This window comes from Perissodus microlepis, chromosome 7 (assembly GCF_051167445.1).
Source record: "Perissodus microlepis isolate ML-2025 ecotype Zambia chromosome 7, ASM5116744v1, whole genome shotgun sequence".
Classification (NCBI taxonomy): Eukaryota; Metazoa; Chordata; class Actinopteri; order Cichliformes; family Cichlidae; genus Perissodus; species Perissodus microlepis.
The window spans coordinates 39290786-39316910 of NC_140467.1; the positions used below are offsets into that span (position 1 = coordinate 39290786).

At 40.2% G+C, this 26125-nt stretch overlaps 1 protein-coding gene across 1 annotated transcript; it reads left to right on the forward strand.

The window, feature by feature from the left end:
• The first annotated feature begins 894 nt into the window (after window positions 1-894).
• On the forward strand, window positions 895-9052 carry LOC146383629 (patatin-like phospholipase domain-containing protein 7). Its single transcript, XM_084934994.1, has 4 exons — window positions 895-1088; window positions 1315-1446; window positions 1637-1760; window positions 8884-9052. The coding sequence occupies exons 1-4, from the start codon at window positions 1006-1008 to the stop codon at window positions 8890-8892; spliced, it is 348 nt and encodes a 115-aa protein (XP_084791120.1). The 5' UTR covers window positions 895-1005; the 3' UTR covers window positions 8893-9052.
• The last annotated feature ends 17073 nt before the right edge of the window (window positions 9053-26125 follow it).

Sequence of the window (26125 nt, forward strand, 5' to 3'; positions counted from 1 at the left end):
ACTGCCTTTGATTCCAGTCCGAGTGCGAAAGTCGGGCCCGGCTGAGCTGGATCGATTGCTCCTCTTCCCAGCAGCCTCCCACCTCTCAGGGCTCTGTCCCCCGGAGGCAACCTCCCAATGGAATCGACAGAAACCGGCAGCTTGCCCACCGTACTCCTGGATGTGGCCATCCATCCTAACACACATTGATAATAATGCATCCAGTGATTTAGGTAATTCTTAGGGGACAAGTCACACTTTAAGTCTTCATTAAGGCTATTGAGAAAAGCCCCTCAGAGACCATTTTCCCCCCACCCCGTCTCCTCTGCCAAAATCCAAAAGTCAGTGTAGAAGTCCACCATGGCTCTCTTGCCTTGCCGTAGGTGGAACATTTTGTGTGCGGCAGCATCTGGGCTCGAACCTTTGTAGAAAACACAACAGAACTTTGTGTTTTCTATTCTATAGACTATGAAAGAGTCATTATAGAATATGTCAGGGTGAGCTTTAAGAACCGCCTGAGCCCATTTCAGAGCACACCCCGTCAACAGCTCCAACATAAAATACATTTTTGAGCTGTCTGAGGTGTAGGCTCAGTTTTGCTGATGAAACGGTAGTGCACATCGAGTCCGAAATCTATCTGTTTTGTCCAACTCACCAGAGAATTTCTCCAGGATGGGTAATGGGTGTTTCCGTGGCTCGGAGGGCACCGAAGGAGGAAGCGGGCAGGCAGCTGCGATGCTGTGTGGCGGTATATGTGGTGGAGGAGGCGCAGACGGGTGAGACTGTAACATACCTTTAATCTCTGTTACACATTAAAGGAGAGTGCTCTGTTCCTTAGAGAAATGCTGCAGCATTTTCTCATGCCGATCCAATTGATCCCCCTGAAGTGACAGGATCCAAGTCCTTGCTGAATGGGATCCAAATCCGCTGGGTCCATTTCTGGCTGGATCGTTCTGTCAGAGTGGTGAAAGCAGGACCCACACGCAGGACTTCCTGTGTAGAATAAAGTGTGTTTATTGACAAAAGATGCAAATAATCATCTGTCACAATAATCATTCTTCGTGTGCTCGTTCCCCGCTCACATGCTGTGACTTCTCCCGATGTCCGTGGTGAGTAATTCCTCTCGCTTCGGTGTTTATGTACAAAAGTGCTCGACTCCTTTGAGCTCAGCGAGATTGCAGCTTCCTCTCTATTTCCCGAAACACATTTTTATAAGTGAGTGACCTGGACACACATCCTCACACTGTTGTGATGTTCAGCACTGTAGAGTTGGAGGGGAAAACAAAGATGGCTACTTCTACTTTGTCCTTTTGTGGATTCTTCTTTATTCCTTAGGATAATGCGAGTGGAGCCCAAAGTGGTGCTGAATGTTGCTCATGCTGTGGTGAAGAGGATGTCATCTTTTGTCAGGCAAATAGACTTTGCTCTTGACTGGATGGCTGTCGAAGCTGGCAGGGCTGTTTACAGGTATTCCTCTGCTGCCTTGTGCCTCATGTGTGAAATCAACTCGTAACACTACAGGTATTACTTGGTTCATGCGGGACAAGTTAATAAATACTAATCGAGGGAGGGGAAGCTGAATTTGGAAATGTGATTGTGAGTTGTTTGCAGATTTGCAGTAGACTGCAGTTATCTGTAGTTCATTTTCTTTTTGCAGGCAGGGAGAGAAATCAGACAGCACTTTCATAGTGCTGAGTGGTCGACTGCGCTCAGTAATCATGAAGGAGGATGGCAAGAAAGAGTTGATAGGGGAGTACGGACGTAGTGACCTGATTGGAGTGGTAAGCACCGTGACAGCCAGAGGGAAGACAGCTGGGGAAGAGTTGATGGAAGACTATTAATATCCATGTTGTATCAAACAACACTAGCTGTTTGTTTTCATATAAGAACCTGTTAAAAGGTTAGATATAAAAAATTACAATGTTAATATCAGAAATGGAACGGCCTATTAGCTGTCAGTATACTGCATATGGCTGATGAGACTGGATTTCCTGTATGTTCTACTTTCTACTTTCAGTAAATGCAGACTAAGACCAGTACATCTTGGGATATATTTAAACAAAGGGGGGGGGGGGGGGGGGGGGGGGGGAATGTAGCCAAAAGGCAGCTGAAATAGAATATGCATAAAAAACAATCCAGATAATTTTTTATCTTTTTTCATGCTCTTTGTCTCGGGCTCTTTTTGGGACAATTCCAAGTGCATTTAGTCAAAAGCATGCACCAAATTCATTTGCCAGGCTGCCAGAGGAGTGTGGGTGTGCGCACTACAGTAGTTAAATCATTTCTCATTTTGTTTAGTGGCCTTTAATCTGATTAAAAGGAAATTAGATATTCATTCCCTGTTGAGTTATCCAGTATATCAATTCATTTACCAGTCCTTTAAGTATTAGGATAGTTTACATTAACCTGAATATATTGAAACACATAATGTGGAGATGGCTAAAGCGGTTGACACTACATAAATGTGCCACACCAGAGGTTCAGTATGTCTATTTTACATCAATAAAGCAAGATCTATGTAGATGTTTTAGAATGTCATTTGCAGTTAATGAGTGCCTAAAGTCTTTGAGCCATTAATGCCACCAGATCCTTTTTATCCTTCCCCATTATGTTCTCCCAGCCACCTTCAGCTCTTGTTGCTGTGGGGTCTCTGTTTTCAGTCTAGTCTTTAGCAGGTGGTATGCAGTTCTGTTAGAATAGGATCAGGTGACTGAGATGGTCAGTAAAGCTATTCATTCTCTAACCCCCTAGATTTCTTGTATGTCTAGGGTTGTTTTCCTGCTTAATAACTAGATGTTTTTGCATGTGTTGTGATCCATTTGACTGGATCCAATTTTGCTAGTAAAATACCTCCCTTCGAGTTTCTTGTTTTTTGCTTTTATATATAAAGTTTTATTCAGTTTTGAGCTATGTTTGAATTTTTGCATGCAACACACACAGCTGGCTGAAATTATCCAATTATATTTTTAATCCTTGCAATTTTAGCGCTTTGAACACTTGTTTTTATTTTGACACAAATTAACCTATCAGTTGAGTTTATACACTGCATTGGCAAAATATAGTGTTCACATGCAGGAAGTTGAGTGACATCCCAATCTGAATCCATAGTGTTTATTAAAATGTCAGTACACACTTTGCATCTATAACAGCTTCAAATTGTCTGGGAAGGCTTTCCACAAGGTCTAGGAGTGTGTTTATGGGAATTTTTGGACATTCTTCCAGAAGCAGATTTGTAAGGTGACCTGGCTCACAGTCTCTCCTCTAATTTATCCTAAAGGTGTTCTGTCAGGTTGAGGTCAGGACTCTGTGTAAGCCACTCAAGTTCTTTCACACCAAACTCGCTCATCCATGTGTTTGTGACCTTGCTTTGTGAGCTTTCATGCTTGAACAGGAAGTGGCAATCCCCAAACTATTGCCACAAAGTTGGGAGCATGAAATTGTCCAAAATGCTTCAGCATGCTTCAGCATTAAGAGTTCCTTTCACTGGAATTAAGGCCGAGTCCAACTCCTGAAAAACAATCCCTCGCTATAATCCCCCCACCCTCCATCCCTCCACTGCTCTACAGTCCAGTGTTGGCAATCCGTTACATCGTGCTTGGTGATGTAATGCTTAGATGCAGCTGCTCGGCCTTGGAAACTCATTGCATGAAGGCCACATGAAATTTGAAGGTCTGTAGCAACTGACTTTGCAGAAATTTGGCAACCTCCGCATACTATACACCTCAACATCCGCTGACCCTGTTCTGTGGTTTTCGTGGCAGTTCGAGTTGCTGTTCTTCCTAGTCACTTCCACTTTGTATAATAACACTAATATTTGTCTGTGCAACATTTGGTAGTGAGGAAATTTCATGACTGAACTAACATAGGTGGCATCCTATCACTGTAACATGCTGGAATTCAATGAGCTCCTGAGAGCTACCCATTCTTTCACAGATGTTTGTAGAAGCAGTTTGCATGGATAGGTGTTTGATTTTTATACATTTGTGTCCATGGAAGTGATTGGAACACCTGAGCTTAATTATTCAGATGGTTGAGTGAATATTTATGGTAACATGGTGTATGTAGCATGCATTTCCTATTGATTGTGCTTAGTAACAAAGCCTAAAGAACATGAATAACTCAACTGCGTTTACTTTGTTGTAAAACATTTTAACATGTAATACTCAAAAGTGTTGGGTCTGAAAATTAAAAAGAGTATAAAATCAAAACAATATTGAGTTACCCAAAGAGATAAATGCAATTAAATGGAAAATATTCAGAATGAGTTTATGGCCAATTTTTATACAAACATGATGTGATGATGATGATATTGATCAAATCTGATTCTAAAGTATCTTCTAAATATTTTAACAGTACTGCTAAGTTTTTCTCATATTAAACTCTAAAATGGTATTTTCAACCTGTGTAAAGCAAAGTCACTTGGTTTCACTCACCCACCTCCCTGTTGGCTGGCGTGACTGGTTCCTGTCACAATGCTTCTAATAATACCTGGGTTAATGGATGCTATGGTTACTGTTACCTGGAGGAGAAAAGCTGTCATTGGAGCTTCTGTAATAGTGGTAATAAGATTGTGAGACAAATTTAGTACGGCCGTGTTGACGTCAGTTTTAGATGAAGGGTAGAAGGGTAGAGGTTATTCTTAGCTCCCCCCCCCCCCCCCCCCCCCCACACACACACACACACTTACTGCATCAGTAGGTCTGTGGACTAGCAAGACTCAAAATTAATTAACTTGAATTACGTACTTGTAAGTGAGCTTTTCTTGAAAATCTTAAAGTAAAATGCATTTAGTCATATATGATGTGCCACTGTAATATGTATGTTGTACACTATAAACCCTCTGTATGTGATGTCATGAAACATGGTTGGAAAAATGAGGATGAGAGACTGCAACAATGCCACGCAGACCCATGCCTTTACACGCACACACACAGACACACACACACGCACACACAGACACACACACACACGCACCCTCTCTCAATCCATTTATCTATTTCTCTCAAACACACAGATACATCACATGTTGTTTATATTTTGTTGTTGCAGTTTGCATTGATTGAAAATGATTTCACACACGCATCCTGGCCCCTGGTAATCACATGGTTCCATAAAATAACAAAACAAGAATTTCATGCATTGGCCTAAAATGAGAAAATAGATGAATCTGGTGGAATATCACAACTGTTCTTCAAAATGAAATGCTGACATTACAGAATGCACGGTTTTATACTGCATTGGCAGAGAGATTTAAAAAAATGTGGTTTCAATGCAAGTGAATGGGGCATTTTTGTCCACGAAGGTGTGGAGAGGGAGTCTTTGGCACTACACAAGGTAATCCATGACATTTTTAAAATGTTCATCGTGTTAAGTTTCAGTGAATGCAACATGTTATTTTTATTAGTTATTTGTACTATTTTCATGATTACTTTGATTCTCTTTTTTGTTTTTAACCAAGAAGTCCCTGAGTGGAACAGCTGGACTACCGTTTTCGGTAGGAATGATGGTTCAAGGTTCAAGGTTCTTTATTTGTCACATGCATAGTTATACAAGTATAACACACAGTGAAATGTAGCCTGACACGCTCCTCGACATGTGCAAAAATGGGGGGGGGTAGAGGAAGAACATATATATATATATATATATATATATATATACATTGGGTGAATGTGCAGTAGTAGCAGCAAGCAGGTGAATTCTGTACATTAATATGAATAGACATCTGACTATTTTACAGAATAGACAATATTGTAGCGGGTCAGGGCTGTTCGGGGTTCTGTTTGTACAGTTATGTTTTGTGTATGTTGCCATGGTGACGGGTGACGCCCTCTCGCTGCGATGGTGTGTCCTTCCGGGGTCAGAGGGCGCCCTGTGTGTTGTTGCTGTGTTGTTGCCGCGCTGAGCAGTTAGCTAGCGGCAGTGTGCTCTTCTGCAAATGTTAATAAACGGCTGTGCTCCCTGGCTAGCTCACGGGAAGCAAGACCAAACGATACCTCCGTCTCCTCCTTGTCTGAGCTCGCCACAATATAAACACATTTAAAATTAAAGGAATTTGGAATGTACATTGTGCCTTGGTTTAGAGTGTCTGGAAGAGAGTCCTGTCTCAGTCAATTATAGATGATATGAGAGGGCGGGTGTGTGTGTGTTTAGGGCCCGGATGGCTTGGGGATAGAAGCTCCTCTTGAGTCTCTCTGTCCTTGCCCGGATGATGCGGAACCTTCTACCAGATTGCAGAAGTTGGAACAGTTTGTTGCCAGGATGGGACGGGTCCTTCAATATCTGCGCTGCTCTAGTCCGGCATCTCCTGGTGTAGGTGTCCTGAAGCGGGGGGAGAGCAATCCTGCAGCAGCGTTCTGCTGTACGGATCACTCTCTGGAGAGCTTTTTGGTCCTTCACACAGCTGTTCCCAAACCACGATGTCATGTTCTGTGTGAGGATGCTCTCCACAGCGCCTGTATAGAAAATCCTGAGGATCTTTGGAGAGACCCTGAACTTCCTCAGTTGTCGTAGGTGATACAGGCGCTGCCTAGCCTTTTTGGTCTGGACCTGAATGTGGGCAGCCCATGTCAGGTCTGAGGAGATGTGGACACCAAGATACTTGAAGGACTGCACCCTCTCCACTGGAGCTCCATTGATGATAATGGGCTTGTAGTCTCTGTGCTGACCCCTTCTGAAGTCCACCACCAGCTCCTTGGTCTTGCCGACGTTCAGCTGGAGGTGGTTGTCCTGGCACCATGATGCCAGATTCTTCACTTCATCCATGTAGGCCGCCTCATCGTTGTTGGAGATGGCACCCAACACCACTGTGTCGTCAGCAAACTTCACAATGGTGTTGGAGCCATGGGTGGCCACACAGTCTGAAGTGTAGAGGGAGTAGAGCAGTGGCGAGAGGACACATCCCTGAGGTGCTCCTGTGTTGATGGTGATGCTGTTAGAGACGCATCTACCCACCCTCACCACCTGAGTTCTGCCAGTGAGGAAGTCCAACACCCATGCACATAGACGGCTGTTAAGTCCCAGATCCCTGAGCTTTGTGAACAGTCTGCAGGGCACTATTGTGTTAAACGCTGAACTGTAATCAACAAACAGCATTCGCACATAGTTACCCTGTTTCTTGTCCACGTGGCTGAGGGTGGTGTGCAGGACGTGGGCGATGGCATCCTCTGTGGATCTGTTGGATCGGTAGGTGAACTGCAGCGGATCTGTGGTGTCTGGGATGGAGGAGGAGATGATGTTCTTCAGCAGCCTCTCAAACACCTTCATTACTACCGAGGTCAGTGCAACTGGCCGGTAATCGTTCAGGGATGAGGGTTTGCTGTTCTTGGGCACAGGGATGATGGTGGATCTTTTGAAGCATGTGGGGACCACAGACTTCGCCAGGGACTCGTTGAAGATGTAAGTGAACACACCTGCTAGCTGGTCAGCACAGCAGCGCAGCAGACGGCCGGTGATGCCGTCTGGCCCCGCCGCTTTCCTTGTGTTCACTCTCCTCAATGCCGCTCGGACGTCATGCTCCGCGATGCTGGCCACCGGTCTCTCGCTGATGACGTCACTGTCCTCGGTACTCAGGCGGTAGATAGCATTAGCCGCCTGGCTAACCTCGAAACGGGCGTAGAACTGATTCAGCTCGTTGGGTGATGGGTGCTGGTCTTTGGTGCGTTGACCTTACATGCACCTTAGACACTGGAGGTGTTGTGGGAGGAGGCGTCGATGAGCACCGCCCACCCCCCCATCGTACATCCTACCTGGTCTCGGGATTGGCTGGTGGTCTGGGCAGAGGTTGACTGCTGGCTATGGGGGGCACTCCATCCACACTTCAGAGGGTGGGGTGGATGTGGATGAATGTGTGTCTCTGAGCAGTCTGTGTGTGTGTGTGTTTATGAAAAAAAAAAAAGCAGAAAAAATTGTTGTATGGGAATTTTATGCCAGATTTTATATGTGTGCATTTTTGTCCACGAAGGTGTCGAAAAGCTGTAAAATGCATCAACAGAGTATGGATGATGCCGGATTTCAAAATTCTGACTAAAAAGAAGAGGAGGGCATGAGAGTTAAACATAAGAGCTCTACTCTGTTATCATTTTCCAAAACTTCTTATCAAGGCATGGAGACAGGATTAGATGTGCTGTCTGTCTTCCATGATGGAAATACTCTCTCCTTAAGTATTATGGATTCCTGTTTGCACCCTAATTTGAACTGGAACTGAGCCTTCAGGACAGATGTTCATTTGCTTTTGGTTAAATAAGACAGTACAGACAAATTAACACCAAATTAAGGAATTAGATTTTCACTTTAATGAGCATTAAGGGCTTTAGGGATTGACCATATAAGGAGGACTTTAGAGATTACAAACAGTTAAAAGGTTTAAATGAGGTACTTGTGTTTTCAGTGTAGTACCTTTCCTTGCTTTATTATAATGTATCACATAAAATACTTTCACCAATGCTTCACAATGTGGTGGATGTTTGACTTTAAAAGATCTGAGATGCACCTGAACAATCAAATCACTTTTCAGCTGTCTTTAACCTGGACGCAACACCTCCTTGAAGTAGACATTCATGGGTGTAATCTATCATCTCTCACATAAAGGTCCCACTCTTCTACTGACAAGTGCTATTATCAAACAGCGTCTTGGAGCTGCTGCACTTGACAGGGATGTTTTGTGCCAGATTCAAACATTTTATGTAATTTGGCCGGTCCATCTTCTCTTATTCAAACCTCAAATAAAATGAGTATTTTTCGGTGTCTTACTGCTTTCTGTTGGTTTTTATTTTCTTTGTGCTTTGTCTTTCATGCTCATTAAATTCTGCTAAAGTTTGCTCTATTGGCACAAGAGGAAAATGGATGTCTTGGATGCTGCCAGCAAAGCAATGCTGCCTGTCATTAATGGACTCCTTTCCTCTTTAGTGTTCATGAGTACCGTCTGTCCAGCTGGCTGGGCCAACAAGAAGACATCCATCGCATAGTTCTTTACCAGACTGACTACACACTGACCCCGTGGACACAGAGGTGCATCCGTCAGGCTGACTGCATCATTATTGTGGGACTAGGAGAGCAGGACCCTACTGTAGGGGAGGTGAGGTGTTCACTGGTTCCCAGGAGAAGAGAGAGGTGTATTACTAGGAGCTGTTAGAGCTACACTTTAAAATCCAACATTTGTTTTTATATGTACAGTGCATGAACCTCATTTTATTACTAATTTATTGATAATTCATTAGTTAATTAGTCTGATATTTTACTGCTGTACCTGCGATGCAAAGACACCCCAAAATATTTTTAACCTAAATTCAGTGCTTTGCATTCACAGGGACTTACTGCAGAATACCAGTACTATCTAGTTAGTTTAAAAATCAAGGCATGTTCACACTGTCATTAGTTTTTATTGATAAATTAAATAATAATTTGTGACCTCTGCCAGCAAATTAAAAAAAACAGGGTAAGTAACTCAGTTAACAAAGATTCTGCAGTTTAATAAAACCAGTTCTGTGTGAAATTGGCAAGTTTGGTACTGGAAGCTTTCTGGTTTCTGTTTTTCTCCAAGTCATTTCTGAACCATCTTTGACTTCATGCAGGAAAGCAGTCCATGTGGATAAGAACCTCAAAACAATGAGCTTTTTAAAAGAAACCTTTAAAGCACCGATAGACTGTAATTCATGCAGTGTTGAGCCTTTTTTTTTTTTAGAGAAACGAAAGCTCTTACAGGCAATGTGACATCAAGCATCAGTCGGGAGAATGGGGTGGGAGGGGGGAACTGTGGGATCCTCCTGCCACTCAATAATAATACTTGCTGAAACATTTTGCTATATTAAAGAACATGGAATAAAAAAAAACAGGGATGGTGGCAGATGGGCCGGTCTGAGACTCTGATAGTCAAACATCATCAGCCTTTTCTTTGTGACATAACGCATTAGGGATGTGATTGACCAGGAGATTTGTTCAATGAATGTGCAGCTGATAAATCTGAAAGGATTATGTTGGACAATGACATAATCATGGACCGTAACGTCAAAGGAGTTTTTAAAATTGTGCAGTCCGCTTGTGTAATCTGTCCCTCAGAGAACTGAGGCAATTTTTGAGAGCAAATTGATGTTTGGTATAGTGCTCATGACATGTATTTCATGTATAAGGTAGAAAAACATGCTCTCATTTAAGAAATCAAGAACCGAGTTGGTATTTTTGTTTAAAATAATTCTCAAAAAAATATTTTAATCATTTGGGACTCATTTATCTGTACAATGATGAATATAATGACAGGAACCTACAGTTTTGATTCACTTAATGCAGCGACGTCAACTTGATTACATGAAGTCATGGACTTATTAATATTACTAGTATAAGACACACACACACACACACACACACACACACACACACACACACACACACACACACACACACACACAGGGTTCAATGGTTAGACAAGCTGTGAATGGCTTGTACTGACTCTTGGGGATACAGAAGAAGAATGGCAGTTGTGAAAGAGAGGAGGGGTGTGAGGAAGAGAGCAGAACTTTAAGCAGTTTGCTGGTCTGGATCATTCAGAGGTGATTGTGTTACACATCACAGTGTTCCTCCGCAGTCAACATCACAGCGAATTGACCTCAAGATCAGGCTGTGCTCAGAGAAAAAACCCATGACATGCATCTGAGACTCTACAAGCCAGTTAGCTTGTTAAAAGACTGAACAGGTATGGCTTGTTTGAAAAACTTACCAGCAGAAAGCCTCCTTGTCCTTTGGACAGACGAAGTAAAGCAGACATGTTCCGCTTGGTGGTGGAAGGGTGATGATCTTGCCTTGTTTTGCAGCCACAGTACCCTGGGCACCCTACAGTCCATGTATTGGTCAAACCCGTACTGAGGCCCTTTATGTGGCAGCTAACACTTGCCTGAAACTGGGTCATGCAACATAGATTTCACCTTCGTCTGTGTCACCCAAAAGATGGACACCTGCTGATGGATGGAGGCTATATCAACAACCTGCCTGGTTTGTTACATTCAGTTTGTACCTTCCCTTTATTAAGTATTAAAAGTTGCCGTACTTTGATGTAGTTGCTCAGCTGTTTGCTTATAGCAATATATTTTTAATTTTACCAGTACTGTATGCTGTTTGTCTTGATGTCTTCTTCCCCTGATTCTCCCAGCTGATGTTGCGCGCTCCATGGGGGCCAAAGTGGTAATAGCTATTGATGTGGGCAGCCGGGATGAAACCAATCTCACTAATTACAGCGACTCACTCTCGGGCTGGTGGCTGCTATGGAAACGCCTTAACCCCCTAGCTGAGAAAGTTAAGGTGATGGATTGATTAGGAGTAAAGACACACCATTCTGTGCAGCAATGTTTTTAATTCTATCAATAAAAATAATGATATTTTTGGAAATCGTCTCAGTGATTTATAAGTTAATTTCCACAGGTGGCTTCCATGTTGGCAGTAGCTAAAACGTTACTTAAAAAGCCATCTCTAGGTGTATTAGCTAATTGTAGGGCAATCTCCAACCTTCCTTTTTATCCCAAAAATTCCTAAAAGAGTAACTGTAAAACAGCTAACTGATCACCTGCAGAGGAGTGGTTTATTTCAAGAGGTTCAGTCAGGTTTCAGAGCTCATCACAGCACAGAAACAGCTTTAGTGAAGGCCACAAATGATCTTCTTATGGCCTCTGACAGTGGACTCATCTCTGTGAGTGTCCTTGTAGACCTCAGTGCAGAGTTTGGTGCTGTTAACTATAATATTTCATTACAGCAATTAGAGCATGCTGTAGGTATTACATGTACTGTGTAATATCTTTCTAATAGACTCCAATTTGTTCATGTAAATGGAGAGTCACACACTAAGGTTAATTATGGAGTTCCACAGGGTTCAGTGCTAGGACCAATTCTGTTTATATTATACATGCTTCCCTTAGGCAGCATCATTAGAAGGCATAGAATACATTTTCACTGATATGCAGATGACACCCACATTTATCTATCCATAAACCAAGATAACACACATGCAGATAGAGGTTATTGTACTCGGCCCTGAAAATCTAATTACGTGCTTACTCAGGATGGCATTACCTTGGTTTTCAGTAACACTGTGAAGAATCGTGGAGTTGTTTTTGACCAGGATATGTCCTTCAGTGCGCATATTAAACATATGTACAGTAGAACTGCTTTCTTCCATTTGCATAATAGCTCTAAAATTACAAACATCCTGTCTCAGAGTGATGCTGAAAAACTAGTTAATGTGTTTATTACTTCTAGGCTGGACTACTATAATTCGTTATTATCAGGATGTCCTAAAAACACCTGAAAGGCCTTTTTTAAACACAGGGCTTAAATACACAGAGGGAGCAATTAGTGAATGAGAGACAGAAGGGAAACACAGCTGGGGCAAATCAGGGCTAACGAGACAGGGGATGCATAACCCGATACAGTAACCTGAGACACGGACTTCAAAGTAAAACAGGAAACAGATGCGAACTTGACAAGGGGATACAGAAGACAGGGGAGACAGCAACTAAGGAACACAGACAGAAGCCAAAAGACTAAAACTGTAACATAAACCACACAGATAACCCAAACTCAGAACAACCCTATAACCCAATAGACAAAGAAAGCTAAAGGTATAATAAACCAAATCAAAAAACCAAAAACACAAAACCACTGGGTCAACGATCCAGGCCCCCTAACAGATTAGGCTTAAAATTGTCCTTTTTGATAAAGCATATAGTTAGCGTTGGATCAGGTGACCCCGAATACTCCCTTAGTTATCCTGCAATAGGTCTAGGCTGCTGGGGGATTCCCATGATGCACTCAGTGTTTCTTCTTTAGTCACCTTTTTTCACTCAATATGTGTTAATAGACCTCTCTGCATTTAACCATCAGATATTATTAATATCTTGCCCGTCTTCCACAGTGTGTCTTTGCAATGTCTTCCTCCCCTCACCTCCAGCCGGTCGCAGCAGATCACCCCCCTCTCTAAGTCCGGTTCTGCTGGAGGTTTCTTCCTGTTAAAAGGGAGTTTTTCCTTTCCACTATCAACAAAGTGCTTGCTCATGGGGGTCATATGATTGTAGGGGTTTTCTTTGTTTTCTTTGTGTTATTGTAAGATCTTTACCTTACAATATAAAGCACCTCGTGGCAACTGTTGTTGTGATTTGACACTATATAAATAAAATTGAATTGAACTGAAAGCATTGGAGAGTTCAATAAAAAGCAATAGCAGAGTCTGGGCTTGATTTTGTGTGTGTGACTTAAAACCACAAAATATTGTGATAGGAAATGAAATAACTAATCCAAATGCTTGAGAGATTAATAACTAAAATACTGTGAGTTGACAACTTAATCAAGTTATTTATTTATTTTTTTACAATGCATTGTTTTAGGGTTGTGATGACATTGAAAACTTTTGTCCTCTGTTTTTTTTTACAGCCAAATTTTGAGGTACAAGTTGCATGGTCTGAATGAGTGCATTGGGATTTTCCATCTGGAGCCTATGTTTTCCTGTGCCCACCCTAGTGGGTGGAGTTCCTGGTGTTTCACCTGAAATCCATCGGGTGGCTAATCAGCAGAGGGAGTCTTAAGGCCAGGTCTCCCATTCTTTGCCAGTTTGTCTGCTACCTTCTGGTGGTAACTGGGCCTCCACGGTCCAAGGTCAACGTGGCTTGTGCTTATACCCCGTGCTTAACCTTGTCTCCTTGTGCCTCTCTGCCACTGCTCCAAATCAGTTCTCCGCTGGAAATCTACTGGACGCTGGTCTCACCTGCAAAATCCACCTGCAGCCTCTTTTTGGAAAGAGGTTACCTGCCTGCCCTCCTGCCTACCGTGCCCCTGCTGGACTCCCTTGGAATTCAAATTCTGATCTTCAACACACTCACTCGCTCCTCAATCCAGCCTGGACACTCACTCTGATACTCTCCACGAAGCTTCTCACCTCTTTTTTTGCAGGTAGGGAAACATCCGCCATACCTTTACTCACCTATAGTTCTCTGCATCACCATTCTGATATTAACTGCCCTTTCCTCTGTTTCAGAGCTCTCCTTCAGAGATCCCGCTCCGCTCCTCTCTCCACCTTCTGTATATACATACATATCTCGTTCACTCTGTTTAAATAAATTCTTGTTAAGAACCAATTTCGCATTGAGTCTGCTTTTGGGTCTGCAACCTCGTACTGGCCTCCGGCCTTCGATAACAAGTAATTTGTACCACTTATTGGTATACTAGGTAGTCATGCTGCTCTAAGTTCAAAGTACACGCAATATTTATTACTGCAGAGCTTTACATAAGTCAGAGCTTTAAAAAACCCTCGACATTTAACGACATTTTCACAGTAGTTCAGTTCCTGTTTGGACGTATATATGCTGAAGAAAATTGCAGTAGTGTCTTCTGTGCCAAAAATAATCAAGGTGGGCATTTAATTAATAAGCAAAATATTAAATGCTGTAAATTTAAGGCTGATGAGTGTAACTCAGTAATAACAATGGAGTAGCGACATTGAAGTCTCACATGCCTGAAATCTAGTGTAATGACAACAAATGAATTTATAATCGCTCATATTACAAATCCCTTAAAAACAATATAATATAATATATATATATATATATGTATATATATATACATATATATAGAGAGAGATATAGATAATATAGAATATTTTTAGCTGAACCTCAGGCCTTCAGCCCCTTTTTCTGATAAAGTAATAACAATAAAAATAAAAAGGATGAAATTGTTTGCTCTTAACGTACACAAAAATAGATTTCTGTGCACCAGATTTGTTCCAAGCAATGTCACAGAAAGACAAAGCTCCTAACCAAAAGATGATGAGAATGATGAAGAAGTTATTTACTCCCAGTTTGAGCAACAACACAAGGATGAAGGGTAAAACAGCAGGACTCACACTGGCAACCTCCCCCTCCCTGATAACAAACAACAAAGGCAACAGAACAATTGCTGAAAACAGGATGGAGCCACTTTTATGATTGCAGATCTGAGACCGTAATGTTTAAGACTAAATGGCTTCTGTTCTCATTCTTTTAAACAATAGGCATCCCACACAGTTAATGAATGCCTTTCTATTTTCAGATGCTACTGGAGAGTACAACAACCAGGGGATGCAATGCTTCTCCTTCTGTGATACATTTGATACTATTTATTTGTATGGATGCACAAAATGCAGATCAAGACTTAAAAACATAACCAAGGTTTTGGGACTAGTCAAGCTTAAAAAAAAAAAGGCAAAACCAGATGTGCTTCACTGAAAAGCTGAAATTGCACAAAAGTCTGCAGCAGATTTTTTTTCATGTGGTTAGTTTCCATTATACTTTGCTGTAATTTCCAACACAGCAATCTAGAGGAGGACGACTCCATTATGGTGTTTCTTGCAGCCGGCATGCTTGGCACACAGTTTGGAAGCGTATTCAAAGACAATAAAATTCGATAATGCCTCCTCAGTAGTCCCTGTAACTGACTGTGGCTTTTTTTAAGGTGGTGACATGTCCCAATGCTTCCTTCACTGACCTGGCAGAAATTGTGTCCCGCATTGAGCCCGTCAAACCTCCTCTTGTGGATGGTAAAACTACTGACACACACTCCAACACTGCAGCTTTCAGCCACACTCAAAGTACTTTTTAAGTACGCTCATGTCTCCGTGTTTGTGTTTGTCATTCTTGACCTAATGAAAAACAAAACCCCACAAACAAAAGGTCATATTTTATTAGGCCTTAACTTTACAGAGGAGTTGTTAGCTACACAGCCTCAGTGTAAAACCTGCTGATGGAAAAGGGAATGTGTTCTTAAATTTAGTAAGTAAGCATTTGCAATCAAATAAAGAAATGTAAATGTAACTGTATATAATTTTTTAAACATAAGAACAGTTGTAGATTTCTCAAATAGCTTCAAACTTGTTCTTATTCCTCTTCTCTCTAGTTATAATGCATTTGTCATCAAAGTCCACCCTGTATGACATTTCTAATGTTCTGACTTATACACCTGCACACCCACGTGTATTTGTCACCATTCTACACTCCAAATATTCCAGTTTATTCACCCACAGTGTGCTTCCTGTCCCCCACTCTTTCCTTGCATCAGAAGAATCCGACTACCACACTGACTATGAAGAGGATGCACTGGAGAGTGCTCTCTCTGACATGGAGACGTATAATCGCTATGGAGAGCACACCGAAGGGGAGGAGACTGCTGACACGGTGCGAACTTGTGGTAGTAAGATTAGAAACTGTGGGCTCTCTTTAAAGAGAAGAAGAGCAAGCAACCACAGTGAGGAATTTGTTTTTACTCATGTCTAAAACAGGCTTTTCAGGTTCCATTTTAATAATTTTTTATTGTTTTGCAACACAAATTTCCATTATTGCAAAGGTTTGTCTGGCTTACAATGACGACACACTTGATCGGTCCTCTCGGTAAAAGGATTTTCATAAATCACTTCTTGGGAAATCAGACTATCCTGCTGGCTTCTATTCAAAGTCAGATTGAGGTTCATACTGGAGTCTGGCCAGTTCATGCTTTAAAAGTGATTAGTATCATTAAAATAATTTTGAAATTAATTGGAAGCCATTGCAGGGGCACCTAGTTCAACTAAAGTGATATCATTTAGAAGTTGGGGCTTGAGAACATTGTATACTTTTGTGAATTGTGGAGTAATTAAAGTTCCTTAAACAGGTTAGCACAATGGAAACATTCTGTCTTTGCTACATTTTACCCTCCAGTGTGAAAGACCAGACTCTACCTGCAAAACTAGTCATTTTGTCTTCTGTGGCATCAAATGATCAGACCTTTAGAAAAAAAAAAATCTGTAGTATGAATTTCAAACCTACATGTACCCCTTGTTAATAGAGCAGCTGCATGCCCAGTCATTTCACATATTGATATGGATTATTTCTTATAGCTTCATTTGAGTCATCATCAGTGGAACATCCCTTGGACCAAAGGTGAAAACTGCATATTTGCTTTTATTTTTATGTGCGAAATTTCAGCCTGATTTTATACAGCCGAAGGGACCAAATTACAACATATCTTTTTCAATCTTCTCTCTAGACACACAGTTTGGGATGATGTTCGCAAATTTGAATGTCAATTTCTGAGATCTTTGCCTGACAAAGTTTTGCAGCTAGTCTTAACAGTATTGCTGATACCTGAAATGAGGAATCACAAGTAGAAATGACCTCATTTTATGTGGAACTACGTAGACACAATCCAAAACTGGTCACTTTTTAAAATTCTTTTATTATGAGCACCACGAATACTATTTTACTCACATCACTTATATTTGGAGCAGCTCAGAAACTGGCATGCAAGAATTATAATGGGGTATTAAGGATGTGGAAAATGTTGTTCACCTGGCTGTTGATGTGAACTGAAATCACAACCTGAAAACTTCTCAAAGAATCTGGTTCTGGCTTCATAAATATCCCCAAAGTATGAGTAACATGTGCAGAGCAGAAAGCTGGGCAACATAGGATTGACAAGTAATTTCTCAAACACTGCAGAACACCCTTCATGCAGTCATCTCACTTTCATTTCCACTACACTGAGAGGTTTTATGGCATACCTGCATTGTTTGACTTATGTCTATTTTTTTAAAAACAAAATCTGAATTGTATAAAAAGCTATTTCAAGTAGCCGTTATCTAGACTGTTAGCCAGTGTAATGCAAAAGTGTCCAGCCTTTTTAAATGGCTATCTGTAAATGGCTGACAGTGGTATTATTGTGTCTGAAACTTTATGCCCTGGCCGTGTCGGTTTGGAGCTTAAAATATTTTCATCCTTAAAAGGTCAGGTTGACTCCTGACCTAAAAAGGTTAAGCAGCACTGCTTGAAAGTTTTGCACACTCATGCCTGTGTAATGATCATCACCAGGAGCAGCTTGCCAAACAACACTAATTTAAAAATAGAAAGAGACCAAAACAAGCAGCATACTCTGCATCCATGGCTGTCAGCACAGTTTTGTCGTACCCTGTGTGCCAGGGACATGGAAGGATTTAATGATTGCAATCCACTTCAAAGCACTAGTTTCCCCCTCGGCTGGTGAGAGAGCCTCCCCCCATCTGTTTTCTGGCTTGAGTCTATTGGACACAGACTGAGCAGCAGGCAGTGTGGATCTGTCAAATGAACTCTGAAGCTCAACTTGTCTCTATAAAGTTTATGCACAGCAGCTATGACAGGAACATGTGCTTGCCCAAGTTTTACCTTTTTTTCCACAAGTGATATGTAGGTTTGGTTGTTTGTTTGTCTTTTTAATTAAAGATATTCAGGTCATACAGATTTGTTGTATTTAGTATTTAAGGAGTAATAAATATACATACCTATTTAAGTCAATAATATACTGTATGTTGCCATCCTGTGCTGTATTAAGTCTGTGCTGTAGCTGCAGCATAGCTTTAACATGCAGCTTTCCCAAAATATAACTACACGTAAATACTGTGCTGCATAAAGTGTATTGATTAGCACTAGCATTGATTAATATGGCCGTGAAACAACATGTGATAGGCTGACAGTGTAGACAGCTCAGCTCAGTTTAACAAGTGACTAACCTAATTGGTTATTGGTCGTTTTAAAGGGAAATGGATAAAGATTGTACGTCCTCACTTACTTGTAACAGGCTGGAGCCCAGAATAATTGTCTGTTCATCAGTGTCTGGTCTAACTAAAATAATACAAATAAGTCATAATTCGCATCAGAAAAATTCAATTCAATTCAATTCAATTTTATTTATATAGTGTCAAATCACAACAGTTGCTTCAGGGCGCTTTATATTGTAAGACCCTACAATAATACAAAGAAAACCGCCTAAAGGGGAAAAACTTCCTTTTAACAGGAAGAAACCTCCAACAGAACCAGGCTCAGGGTGGGGCAGCCACGTACTGCAGGAGGGGGCCGCAGATTAATAATAACTACTGATTCAGTGCAGAGAGGTGTATAAAGACAAAGTGAGTGAAAAAGAAACACCCAATGGATCATGGATTCCTATGACTATACAGCCTAGGACAATTGCAGCGTAACTAAAGGAGGATTCGGGGTCACCTGATCCAGCCTCAATTATAAGCTTTATCAGAGAGGAACATTTCAAGCCTAATTTGAAAAGTGGAGATGGCGTCTGTCTCCCAAAATCAAGCTTTCTTATTAGATTATTTGAATTTCTTTAATATAAGAAAAAGCCCAGTTATATCATTAAATTGCTTTTGTTGAACTTCTAATTGTTTCGGGAGCATTTTCAGTATGAAACCAGAACTCCACCAAGGCTGTTTTCTCTTCTTGCTTTTGTTTGCAGCAGATACAAACATAGACTGAGTGATGGTTTAAAGTTGGGGGGATGAAAACAAGCCCTTTCAGTGATACCTTTTCTGATCGTAAAAGACTTTCTACACTACCACAAACCCATCTTAAGAATTTCTTTACTTAAAATTGGCCCATTTTTTTATTAGCTGCACCCTACATCAATATAACAATATCTAACGGCGGCCCCCTCGGGTGTAAATCTAATCAGAACTTTGCCAATGCAACTTTGCTTTCTTCGTCTTTCATTTCCTTATAAACTCTGATGCTACACTGCCTGCAGCCTTACATTATGTGTACACGGCGAGAGAAACCTTGTGATAAACACTATGGGCTCTCATATGATGTTTGGTTAAATGTGGTCTGTACAACAGCTCGAGACAAGAAAACGTTTGCTGTTTACTAATGAGGTGATGGAGTTCACTCTGATATTGTTTGTACCTAACCCTCTGCACAGGGAATCAATCTTTTCTGGCAGAGTGAACGTCTCATGGATGAAGTGCTGATGTAATGTGTGGAACTGTGCCATGAATTAATAAGCCTTAGATGACCCGTGTGGAAAAATGACCACTTGTGCCCTTATTTGGCACACATTCTCATACACAGCTAATTAATGAGGACAAAAGGGGGAATTTAGGTCACAAGACGATCTGAGAGAAGAGAACAAGGGGGTAATAAGTGGCCCTTACCTCAATCAATACATCACAGGGAAGAAAGTGAAAGGCCAAAAGATGGGGTGAATGAGTACAAGCTTCCTGAAAATTACAGTCTCTTGACAGAAAGGCAAGGTTGACAGAGAACAAGACGAGTCACAGCACTGGTGTGTTGGTGGACATTGACCTCGTCCTGAGCAGATTACTGTGACAGGTAGTGAGAGATTTGAAGAACCATTTATGGAAAAAATGGGACATTTCTAACCTTAAACAGAGGGAGAGGTTGATTAATAGAAGGTCAAACACTGACTCTTCATCTCTCAGATTGCCGCTCCAGCCATCTATTTCCTCCCTCTAGCTTCATTGACTCCCCGTCTTCTTCCCCTTCCTGCACAGTTTTAGAAAACGGGGACAAAAAGGACCTAAACAGGTAAGTGGGTCACACCTTTTGTTGCAGTAGTGAAAGTACATCTGTGACGTGTTAATGCAAAAATAGACTGCCAACAAACAGAAAGGTTCCCTACATACACAGAAGTGTATCAGCAGGCCTTCTGAGACAGAAATAAAGTCTCACACTTAATAGAATCCCTAAAATAACCAGTGGAATAATAGAAATTTAACTATCCTTTTTTTTTTTTTTTTTTGAGAAGTGAAATCATTAACTAAACAGCCAACCCTCTGGAGCTGCAGTGTGTATTTGGTATTAGTACATACATCTCATTTTCTTCTTATCGCTCTGTCGTGTACTTGCCTGCAGCAGCGGTCCACTGATTCTTGCAGATTAAAAAGTAGACCAAAAAAAGGTAAAGTGATAACAAACAACTTCTAAATTGCTGGACTCATCTGAACTCCAAGCTGATGAACCAAGCTTTAGGTCAGGAATATATGTAAGTATTAACTTACATAACACAGCACAAGGGTATTTGTTATAAAAGTGCAAAAATTCATGCAAAATAAGATGATAACTTGGTAATCTGTACAGTCATTAGTTGTGAGCCTTTTTAAAATTTATTACTAAAATATGTGCAAATGAAAGACATGAAGAAATGGACAGATCAATAGACCTGACTTTAAAAGGTTTAACTTCCACAAACCATAACTAAAATTCTCATTACTGAGAAGGAGACTTCGTAAAATAAGCAGTGAACATGTCACTCGTTTCCGGATTCTAAGGTCATGGCATGTACAAAAGGCAAAAGTTTTAATGTCAGTGACAGGATGTTTGATAAATGAGTAATCAGCTATTAACTGTATTATTCATGAATGTTGTGCTGATTAATCAATTATTTAATTTCAGTTTAAGTTCCAACTATATTTACTGAGCTATAAAACAGTTAATGAAGTATGTTAATTTCTGGGCTCTTCCAAAGCCCACACTACCAATGAATGAACCTGTTGATTGCACAGAGTGCAATACAGTTTATATTTATGTAACCACTATTAGCTTTGGTAAATACACCAGTTCTACTAAGTATACTTGCATACAGTTGTTCAAGACTCTTGGCAGTTCCTTCTGAAGCTCTTGGAGAACTCATCACAGTTCATGCCTCTCATGTAACCCCAGATGTGACATCAAGGCACGCGCCATCTGCTGCGAGACTCCTTGTTCTTCTTGTGGCTGAAGTAAGTTCTTCATGACTGTGGAATATGTTGAGGGTATGTGTCAGATTGGATGGCTCACTGAGGGGATCGAATCATGAATATGGCATTGTTTTTTATTGAATTTAGGTTTTAATTTTCAGTGTCTAAAAATGCTTGCTGGTAAAACAAAGTAGTGTAACAACTGATGATTTTAGGGGTGAAGACTGTATTACAAAGTATCCTAACTTCCCCTTCTCACATTGTAATTCCAGGTTAGTTAGTAATTAGTTGTTATTTATGAAATTCTAGTATAGTTAGTTTGTTTTAAAACCTCCACTTGTTCTCCACTTGTTCTGCTTGTTTTAATCCCCTTTGTTCTGCTGTACCTAAGGGTAATAATTTTTATGTGCTGAAAAGGAAACCCTAATTAAACCACAACTCAAAATTTCATGGTAAATGTTGGAATTTCATGATAAGTGTATTATAATATGAAGTACTACTGAATGTTTTAGTAAAATGTGATCATATGGTCATTACTTCTGCTTCTTCCCTCCACCTCTCATGTTGTAGATGACTTAGATATACTGCTTGGGAAAGGCTGATACAAGCGGTTGCTGCAGGCTGACAGAGCTGTGAACTGGAGGGTGGTGAAGAGAGCTGATTACAGTAGAATGATTTCACCTGAAAGGCTTTATTCTATGATTGCTTCTAAGTTGTATTGTTGCAAAGTGGAAATGTTTAGAAACAGCAGCACCTCAGATCTGATAAGGTTACATAGCAGGCTTTCCGAGTGCTGAGACACAATATACAAAGTGCTAATGCTCTGCTGACTCAGTAACTGCAGAGTTTCAAATCTCCTCTGGCATTAACATCAGCACAAAAACTGTTAACCAGGTGCTTTATGCCATAGGTTTACATGGCTGAGCAGCTACTATAGGTATAATGAGTAGTGCCCAGTACCTTTGTCCATATAATGTAATTTGCTTTCCTATTGAAGTCTGGACAAAGTGTGTAAATATTCAGATATGAGAAGCTTGATATGCAATTTTATTTTAAATATTCACAGAAAACATGGTGAAATGTTACTGAAGCACTCGTGAATCTAACTGTGTCACCATGAACCACTCTCATATGCAGTCCATTATACCTCTTAGATGCCTTCACAATGCTGCAAAATTGGAAACTGTCTTTCTCTCTCTCTCTCTCTCTCACACACACACACACACACACACACACACACACACACACACACACACACACACACACACACACACACACACACACACACACACTGTCACTGTCACAGATTAGTTGATTTCCAGAGACAAAATGTGTGTGAAATTTGCAGCCCACTTGTAAGAATTTAATTGTTAGTTAGCATGTCTGAAATATTTCTCTTACAGAGAAAATGAGATTAGTTGCAAGTGGTGAAAAAGGATGCAAAAAATTGGGCAAAAACAAGAAAACATCACTGTACCTTACTGCAATGGAAAAGCAATGACAAAGAATAAGGATAGGCTCAACCTGATAAGAACAGAAACTAAGCATCATTTCTGAATAGAAATTGTATTTATTTGTCTGTTTGTTTATTTATTTATGTCCTCCTGTGGCAACAATTGATTTGTCTTATTTAAAGTCAACATTGTTTAATAAAGTATTAAACATTTCTGAGCAAAAGCATAAGATACAGAAAAAAACAAATTGGCCTCATATGAGAATACAAAGTCTCAAAGAGTTAAAAGGACTCCCCATCAAAGCTGTTAAAGAAATGTACAAAATGGAGAAAACAACTTTTAAATTGAGACTGCAAAATCATTGAAGTGATAATTACTTCAGACTGGGATCAAGGAGGCATGAAGCAAAGTGTTTCATCAGAGTACAACTGAAATGTCCAGCCTGCACCCCAGTACAATGTGTAATTACAACATAAGAAGCGAGCTTAGACTACTCTAACACAGCATGCATGAATAATAATGTGAGACGGACGTTTTTTCTTTTCTTTTCTTTTCTTTTCTTTTCTTTTCTTTTCTTTTCTTTTCTTTTCTTTTCTTTTCTTTTCATGAGAATCCAAAGACTCAGTGGCACTTTAACCTCCTAAGACCCGAACTCTTCCACGGCATGCATTTTTGATTTCTCTTTGATATTTGGGCTGATTGGGGTCCGATGAATGTAAAAACAAAGAATTACCAGCTTTTTTTTTTTTACCTTATTTTTGTTTTTAAGAAAAATGAGAGCCACATATGAGGATATTCGTTTAAAATTTTGATAGAACAGTAGCAGCATAATGTCCTCGTAAGTGGATATCAGGCCTTTGTAGAGAAAAATTGAGTATTTTGGTCTAAATAACCCAAAACGTGATGTCCACATATGTGGACGCCAGGTCCTAGGAGGTTAAAGAAATACCCACTGGGTTACTGCTTACAAAACTACTCACTATATGACTCGTTTTTCCTTTCCTTTAAAACTTCCAAATGTTACCTCATTGTTCTATTGCATTTACTTGCATTTATTTATTTTATTGTTCTTATTCTGCCATTGTTTTACTAAATGTTTTATCCTATTGTAAAGTGTCCTTGGGTGACTTGAAAGGCGCTCATAAATAAAATTTATTATTATTATTATTATTATTATTACTATTTAAGCTTCATTAAAAACTGCTAACCACTGAAAAGTACACTATTATTCAGAAGAATTACATGGTAAATATTGGGAAATTATACCATAAGTCTGCATTATGAGGTGCCACCAAATTATAAATAAATAAATAACAGTGTGTCTGGTTATTTTTGTCAAATGAATACAAAGAAGAAAAAAAAAACATTAGCCCGATTACAGTAACTAAAGTTATGTTTATTAAACAAATTAAACAACACAGAGCTTTTAAAATAAAGATCCTGAAAGCTTTTGTTTTATCACTGACTGAAATTAATACAAGATTAAAAAACTAAACTACTAATTAAAAATTAGACTACATAAAACTTCCATCCATCCGTTCACTTCTGGTTATCCTTACCAGGATAGGGCGAGAGGCGGAGTACACCCTGGACAGGTGACCAATCTGACGCAGGGCTAACACAGAGAGGTAGGCGTCCATTCACACCTATGGGCAATGTAGAATCACCAATTACCAGTTAACCTGATCCCACTCCTTCTTGCTGTGAGGCAACATTTCTAATCAAGATGCCACCAATTAATACAACACTTTGATTAAACTCTGAATGGTAGTGACCAGGATTAACTCCTGCCAAATAGATTAAACTAACCAATGGAATTAATTGCTTCATAATCATGGAAAATACAAAGCTGGAACGATGAAATGAGTCAAAAATGATCTTTTATTCATGCACAAATTTGTTCCGTTTTTGCAAATAACAACAAAAAACAACTTTGACACAAGGCTTTATTCATTTATTTATTTATTTATTTTTGGCCACGCGATTTGTTTGGCATTGAAACAAACCCACAGGCAGGAGAACTATGTTTATTAAAAATGAACAAGCAGTGAACAAGTGACGGGCCATTAAGCCATTATTTCTAATTACTTTCATGCAAAATTTGTCACCAGTAATCAAAGATCTTTAATCATAGATCAATAGACATTAATATGCCCATTTAAGTCTCACCAAAACTAACATGAGACAATCAAAATCAACTTGCAGAAAGGAAAGTGCAAGCACAAATAATATCCACTTTTGGCAAACTGTGTGAGAACGCAGGTCCTGTGTGTTGTATATGTGCAATATGTTAACAAGCACAAAGCATCCGAGGTCAGGATGAAAACAAAGATACACAGTCACAGCTGTTGGTTGATGTAGCATAAGGTCTGAGCAGAGCTGCTGCTTCTCTCAGTTCTGCCAGGCTAATAATATCCTGCTGAAGCTGCTGATTAGGAACACGAGGTGAGAGTACCTCACTGTCCACGCACGTCAGCGAGGTTTGCAGATTCTAAAAGAAGAAGAACTTTTCCCCAGATAGAAACACAGCCATGGGTTTTAAGTATTCTCAGCACAATAAAAAAAAAAAACTCCCACGCATTTGCTAAAGTCGAAAAAGCAAATGCAGAAAGCAGTGACGTTAATAATGTATTTTTACAGCGTTTTTTATACCATAGCTGCTCACTGCTGTAAGTTGAAAATACTTAGATCTTGAGACATGCACTCTGATGTCATGACCACCATGGAGAAGTTTAAAAGAGAGGCTATTATGTTCTTTTTTTTTCCCATGAGGATTTGTTTTTACAGTGGGATCAGATTTTCTGTACTAATCTTGGACTGATGGCAAAGAATCCCAGGCAGATCTGTAGTCCATTGCTTTCACTCAGATTTTAAGAGCTAATCCACATAATTTATACTGTCTGAACAGAAATCATAAGAAACACATCTAAAAGCATCATACACATCATCAGCCCACCCTCTGTTCTTTCTGTGAATTAATCAGGCCACCAAACTAACCACGAACTGGGAATTCAACAAGTAAAGGCACAGAAATGGGGAGGCGTATATCATAGTAATTGGACTGGAAACAATATATGAAAAAAGCAGGAAGTGACTAATGCAAAAAAAAAAAAAAAAATTTAAGGGTTTTTGCTCCATTAGGAAGAAAAGTTATTAACTCCCAGATTCAAAATGTCACGTCTAGTATTACATCCAT